General features: G+C 39.6%; 1 protein-coding gene across 1 annotated transcript; it reads left to right on the top strand.

Moving 5' to 3' along the window:
• Positions 1-1,295: 1,295 nt before the first annotated feature.
• cptp (ceramide-1-phosphate transfer protein) lies at positions 1,296-5,116 on the top strand. Its single transcript, XM_061734698.1, has 3 exons — positions 1,296-1,398; positions 1,498-1,635; positions 4,233-5,116. Exons 2-3 carry the CDS (start codon positions 1,502-1,504, stop codon positions 4,753-4,755), a joined length of 657 nt encoding a protein of 218 aa, XP_061590682.1. The 5' UTR covers positions 1,296-1,398; positions 1,498-1,501; the 3' UTR covers positions 4,756-5,116.
• The last annotated feature ends 2,118 nt before the right edge of the window (positions 5,117-7,234 follow it).

The following is a 7,234-nucleotide window of genomic DNA, read 5'->3' as shown; positions in this document are numbered from 1 at the left end:
TTACAAGAGCTAATTACTGTGTCACAACTATTTCTAAAGTACTTTTGCCGATACAGCTGCCATTTAAGCTACATTATATATACCTGCATTTCATTTGAGGGTCTGTTCCAGTCTATTCCAGCTCTCTTTAGGCAATAGACAAGGGTCTACCCTGAAGAGATTGCCAGTTCATTGTAGGGCTAGATATGGACTAACAACCCTACACATTCACAATCACCAATTAACCTAACAGAAATGTTTGAGGATTGTAGGAAGAAGTCAGAGTAGCCAGAGAAAACACAACATTCAGCCACTGTACTGGCTTTTACGTTTCAGCTTTCATTTTAAAGGGGACCTCTTGTGAAAAACACGTGTTTTCTGACACTCGCTTGCATCGCATGCAGTTATGACACGGTGTTAAGGCTGATTTATGGTTCCGCGTTACACCAACGCAGAGCCTACGCCGTAGGCTCTGCGTTGGTGTAACACGGAACCATAAATCAGCCTTAACACCGTGTCATAACTGCATGCGATGCGTCGATTTAACGCAGAACCATAAATCAGGCTTAACTCCACCAGCCGGAGCTTCCACCATTTTTCCATAGCGGTGTATCGCGTCATTCAGGCAGCCAATCAGCACAGAGCCTCATTATCATAGCCCCGCCCACTCAGAATCCCATATAGATAATGAGGTTAGAAAATGAGATGATAAAGACATGGTTTAATTTATTTAGCAAAAACAATGAAAAGTACGGAGCCCCTCTGGTGACATTTGAAAAGAATAAAATAATGCGTGGCCACGTATTAATAATTCGTGGCCACGAGATAATCAATGCGTGGATGGCATTATAACCTACTGTCTGGTCTTCGTGGATGCAACTTCCTTGGTGGGATGGTTATTCATCATTAATAACGGTAATTATAGTCTATTTATATTAAAGAGCAAGAGTATTGTCATGGCGAGTGTAGTAATAACATGTGACATTTGAAAAAAATAAAATAATGTGTGGCCACACATTAATAACTCGTGGCCACGCATTAATAACTCGTGGCCACGCATTAATTATCTCGTGGCCACGCATTGATTATCTCGTGGCCACGAGATATTAACTCGTGGCCATGAGTTATTAATGCGTGGCCACGCATTATTTTATTTTTTTCAAATGTCACCAGAGGGGCTCCGTATAAAAGCTTGTTTTTAAGACATTCAAGGCCTGTTTAAAATAGGGATTAGTCATAATAAGCCATAATAGGTCCCCTTTAAGTTTCGGTGCCTTTATTTTGAAGGCTAGTTTGTGAATTTCCTGTTTCGTTCCGGGCCGAGTCTGCGCAGTAGAGGTTGATAAGAATGACCTGTCGTTTCTGGAGCTGATGAAGACTTAACCCAAATTTGGTTTTCACTTTCGATTCGTGTTGGAGGTAGTGATGTTTTCATGGACTCTTTAGTCTAGAATTAAACCCGTTTCCTCCTCCTCCAGCCTGCTGCCTGATATTAAACACATGTCCATTGATTTCCAGAGCCATGGCTGACTCCGAGGCTGCAGAGAACCAGGCTTTCTGCCTGGAGGAAGTGCTCGACACTTTCAGGCTGTGTCTGTCGCAGGACAAAGAGGTTTATCTGGAGCACTACGTCGCTGGATGGCGGGGTCTTATAAAGTAAGTTATGAAGGGTTACGTCTTTATGTTTCTCTTCTAGAGTGACGGGGAAGCAGTGTTGTGCCTACTGAAAAATAGTAACTAGTTACTTACTTGTAACTAGTACTAGTTACTTAGACCAAAAAGTAATGTTACTATGGAAAGTAACTTTTTTGTTACTTTAAATAAAAACATTATTTTAAATGCTCCCATTCAGCAGGTACTGTATGGATTTGCATTGAGCATCGTGTTCTGCATTCTGATTGGCTAAACAGTCTCCCCTCTTCTTCACTTCCTGTGTCAATAACGTTGGTTGCTTAGCAACAAGCTGAGAACGGCCAATCAGCTTCAGCAGCAGCTCAAAACAGAGCTGCATACTTTCACCCTAATGAGTAGCAAAATGAGTATACAGGATTTTTTAGTGTGTCTGAAACATTAGTACGTACTCAATAGTATGTACTATCCATACTCATTCTGGAGAAATGTATTAGCTGGAACCGTGTAACCTTTAACCGTGTAACAGCCAGTGGGAGTGCCTGATCTCATTGTCTTGCTTCCTGCATGACAAAGTGACAAAACAGGAATGGACCAGAGACTTCCTGAAACAGCAGCACGGTGCTGCAATGTGAAGGTTTACCCACGCTGGTTGAGGATGTCTTTGATTAAAAAACTCTAACTGACTTTGCCTCCACCAAAATATCCACCAACCATCGTAAATTCTCCAACATGGAGGTTTGAACTAATGATCTTGAACTTTGACTCGTCTGTTCAAAAGACTTTGTTCCAGTCACTAGTGCAAATAATCCTTGGGCTGCTTCACGCTCTTCCTCCTACGTTGAAGCTGCAAGACTGAGGTCTTTTTCTGAACTTTGCATTGCAAGCCTTCTACCCTTTTTATTATTTATGATTGTCTTGGAAAACAAAACTTTGGTTGACCAACTAAAGCATTTGAGGCTCTTAAAACAACATTGTCCTCCTGAGATCTCTACACCGGCTTCCTGTCTGTAACAGAACAGATGTTAAATCCAGATGTTGGTTTATAAATCTCTGAATGATCTCGGACCTAAACACATCTTTGATCTGGTCCATTATGGACCAATCAGAACCCCTCAGGTCGTCAGGGCCACGCCTACTTAAATTGTCTCATTTTAGTAAAAAAAATCTCATTACACTTAAAACAAGACTCATCACTGGAAAAAACAACAATTTTCACCTGTTTCAAGTAGATTTTCACTTAAAATAAGTAGAAAATCTGCCAGTGGAACAAGATTTTTTTTTTGCTTGTAATAAGAAGATAAATCTTGTCCCACTGGCAAATTTTTCTACTTATTTCAAGTGAAAATTTACTTGAAACAGGTGAAAATTGTCAAATAAGTTATTTTTCTGGTGATGACTCTAAATGTTGAAATAGCAGTAAAACCACATTCATTGATTAAATGACATAAGGGATGGCAGTTTTACAGGGGGGGGGGGGGTGACTTTGACTGTTTTTATTTCAGGGGGAATGCCATCCCCCCTCATCCCCCCTCAACTCCAATACTGTTTCCAATACCAGGCGGCGACTAGAGGTTCTTTAGTGAAACCAAAACCCAGAACGGATGCAGTCCGGAGGTCTAGAATATATCGGGCTCTTTCTGTGTGGAACAAGTTGCCAATTATGATTATTGAAGCCCCGACTAAGGCAAGTTTTAAAAAACTGTTTAAAAACACATGAATTTGAATCCAAATGTAATCTAAATCTGAGGGAACTAGATGGGATATCGTTTAATGTATTGTGATGTTTAGTTTTAGTGTACTTTAGTTTGTTTTAATTTGAAGCCTATACCGTTTGTTTTTATGTCTTGCATTGTTTTGTATGTTTGCTTTACTTGTTTTTATGTTTTATCAGACATGTTATCTATTGTGTCTTATGTGATGTTTTTTTGTGTGTGGACCCCAGGAAGAGTAGAAGGAAGAATGGGCATCCAATTAACCTTTGTGATGTCTTTGGGTCAAGGGAGGGTGAAGGGAGAAATGAAGGAATGAAGGAAGGAAGGAAGAAAGGAGAAAAGAAGGAAGGAAGTAGGAAAGGGAGTAAGGAAGGGAGAAAAGAAGGAATGAAGTAAGGAAGGAAGAAAGAAAGAAGGAAGGAAGTAGGAAGGGAAGAAGGAAGGAAGGAAGGAAGGAAAGAAGGGAGAAAAGAAGGAAGGAAGGAAGAAAGGAGAAAAGAAGGAAGGAGGTATGAAAGGGAGTAAGGAAGGGAGAAAAGATGGAAGGAAGGGAGAAAGAAAGGAAAGAAGGGAGGGAGGAAGGAAGGAAAGAAGGGAGGGAGGAAGGAATGGAGAAAAGGGAAAAAGAAGGAAGGAATGGAGAAAAAAGGAAAGAACGAAGGAAAAGCAAAGAAGGTAATAAAGGAACGAATGACGGAAGGGAGGTAGGAATAAAAAGGAGTAGAGGAGGGTAAAAAAGGAGGAAAAGAGGAAAGGAAGAAGGAAGGAGAGAGCATGGCAGGAGGAAAGAAGGATAGAATAATTGGGTCATTTTGACCCAAAGACAGTACAAGGGTTAAATAAATAAACTGCCTCTTTATTTCCTATTATTATTATTATTATTATTATTATTATTATTATTTTTTCTAGGTTTCTGAACAGCTTGGGGAGCGTCTTTGGCTTCATTTCTAAGGATGCCGTGAACAAGATCCAGATCCTGGTGTCCTACCTGAACGGAGAGAGCGGTTCTCACTACGTGACGGTGCAGTCCATGGTGACGTACGAGCTGCAGAACGAGCTGGTGGACCTGACCAAGCGAGGCAGCCACCCGGAGTCCGGCTGCCGCACGCTGCTGCGGCTGCACCGCGCGCTGAGGTGGCTGGAGCTGTTCCTGGAGCGGCTCCGCACCAGCACGGAGGACGACAAGACGTCAGTCATGTGTGCGGAGGCGTACAACGAGTCCCTGGCCCAGCACCACCCCTGGCTGGTCCGGAAGGCTGCGGGGATGGCCTTCTGCGTGCTCCCCGGACGCCCCGCCTTCCTGGAGGTCATGAACGTTGGCTCCCCCGAGCAGGTGGTGGCCATGCTGGGGGAGGCCCTGCCGCTCATCTCCGAGGTTTACCAAGTCACAGAGGAACTCTACTCCAAACATAACCTACATGAATTACCATAGAGAGGAAGGAGTCATGTAGTCTACTTCTGATTGTAATTAAATACATGTAACTGGTGATCAAAGGTGTGCGTTATGTCCCGGTGTCATTTCTGAACTTTCAACATTCCAATGTTTCGATGCTGCATGCTTATCTTTGTCTCAATGTAATGCACTTTTGAATGATCTTTTAAATGAACTGTTTACTTGTAGCTTTACTTTTCCATTTAATAAATGAGGGGTGTGACAACGGGGTCGCTGACAACTAAAGACTGTTCTTTTTATACATGACTGTCTTAGAACATTAGAATATTGTGATAAAGTTCTTTATTTTCTGTAATGCAATTAAAAAAAATCTGGATTCATTACAAATCAACTGAAATATTGCAAGCCTTTTATTATTTTAATATTGCTGATTATGGTTTACAGATTAAGATTAATATTCCCAGAATATTCAAATTTTTTGAGATAGGATATTTGAGTTTTCTTAAACTGTAAGCCATGATCAGCAATATTAAAATAATAAAAGGCTTGCAATATTTCAGTTGATTTGTAATGAATCCAGAATGTATGACATTTTTGCATTACAGAAAATAAAGGACTTTATCACAATATTCTAATTTTCTGAGACAGTCCTGTAGGTTATCAAATATTGAATAAATATTAATAACTGCAAGTTTAGTTATTTGAAGTTAATTGATTAAAATCCAACAATAGTTGAATCGTATCTTTAATAAAGGTCAGAAACATCTGAACATTTGCTTTTCAAATGTCAGAATTATTTTTGCCTGAAATGAAATATTGAAAGATTCTTTTTGTCTTCAAATTTGTATTTATTTTTATTTTTTTTAGACCAAACAAGTCATTGCTGTTTGTTTGTTTAAAACTTTGGCCTTAGTAATGTTAATTCCTTATATTGAAGGAAATCTGATATTAAATTACATGGTCGTAAGGCTTTTTGTTTCTTTTGTCGGGCTGGATAGGGCAATGTTTTTCTGTTGGTACTGTATGAAACTGGAGATGGCTTGATTTAGTTTTAATATGACAATTTGCAGATCTGTTGAATAATAATATGAAAGGTTTAAGGTCTAAGGAGTGGAGATCTCCACTGATCTAAAGTGATGGATCTATCAGGGTAAGAACAGCGGATGATGTCATGCAGCGATCATCTCTACTGTGCAGTATCACGATGTGCAGGCTTAAATCACTTTTTCAGGTTTAGGTTTAGACACGTGTGTCTGAATCTGCCATCGCCAGTGCAAGAAAATGGCAAAGTAATTAATGTAGCTTTAGACTGAAATAAATACTGACCTTTTATGAACACATTGAAGCAATGACGCAGCCAATATTGACTTTTTTTTTATAAGCAAGGCTGTGTAATTAATATTTATTTAATTACTAATGTTAGTGAGTGCAGTCATTCATAAACTATTCAATGTCTTCAGTTATTTTTGCTCGCCACTAAGTCCAGCTAATGGAGGACAAAAACCTGCTCTGCCTCAAAGTGAACTGTATATTTGATAAAAGTCAAAGAAAAATCAGTGCTTATAAAATCTTATTCTGTCCACTAATTTGCCAGGAAGGGCATTTTTTTAAATTAACTTTTAATACTCGTTTATTCCGTACTGTACATTGATAGCTGCCTGTTTGAAAATTCCTTATATGTAAAAGAAAAACAAAAAATCTCCCCATGACTCAATAGGATTTAGGATGGATGTTTGGAAGGAAAGGTTGTTGTAAAACATAATTATCCAGAAAACAAGCAATATGCAGGATGAAGGAAATAAAAATTAGACCACTTTCCACCCGCCGTTACGTCACAACGTTACGTCACAACGTGAAACCTGTTGATCTTATTCTGAAACAAGCCGTTTTTCCACAATCATTTCTTCATTTATAAAGTAAAGTGAATATGTGACAAGAATATCAAAATATGTTATATGCAGATGCAAATAAAAAATATATTTTAAATGTAATTGCGTATCTTTAATAACAGCTCTCAGCTCCCTTTATTGAATAGTTGTCATGGCAACCAGACACGGCAACAAGTCACCGCTTCAAAGGGCTGGAAAGTAATACGAACTGAAGGTATAATAACGTTTTAATATGCCATATATTTTTCGTGATATTTCTATTTAGATTAATGTGGTATGTTGGTGTCTTACAAACTTACGATTTGTTTACAGCTTTAGTAGAATTGTGCTTAAAGTAACTTGTTATGGCTGTTTGCTTTTAAAGCTCTGAAGGCTGATTTAGGGTTCCGCGTTAAATCGACGCAGGACGTACGGCGTAGGTACGCGGCGACGCGCATCGTACGGGGCGCGTCGCTGCGTAGCCTACGCCGTAGGTCCTGCGTCGATTTAACGCGGAACCATAATTCAAGTATGATGGGTGAGATTTCGTCAAAGATCCTCTATACAGTTTTTTGAACGTCTCTGATTTCGTTCAAAGACAGGATGTCAGCGCATCTGACGAGGCCAAAGTCTTCCAAAGGACGAAGCAG

Source organism: Cololabis saira, chromosome 12 (genome assembly GCF_033807715.1).
Source record: "Cololabis saira isolate AMF1-May2022 chromosome 12, fColSai1.1, whole genome shotgun sequence".
Classification (NCBI taxonomy): Eukaryota; Metazoa; Chordata; class Actinopteri; order Beloniformes; family Belonidae; genus Cololabis; species Cololabis saira.
Note: the sequence above shows the minus strand (reverse complement) of the source record. Positions and strands in the feature narration are given on the sequence as shown.

Bases quoted from the DNA above. Each gene is read 5' to 3' on its own strand.
- cptp (XM_061734698.1), top strand. From the start codon at position 1,502: ATGGCTGACTCCGAGGCTGCAGAGAACCAGGCTTTCTGCCTGGAGGAA. The intron at 1,636-4,232 runs GTAAGTTATGAA...TATTTTTTCTAG, and splicing joins GGATGGCGGGGTCTTATAAA to GTTTCTGAACAGCTTGGGGA.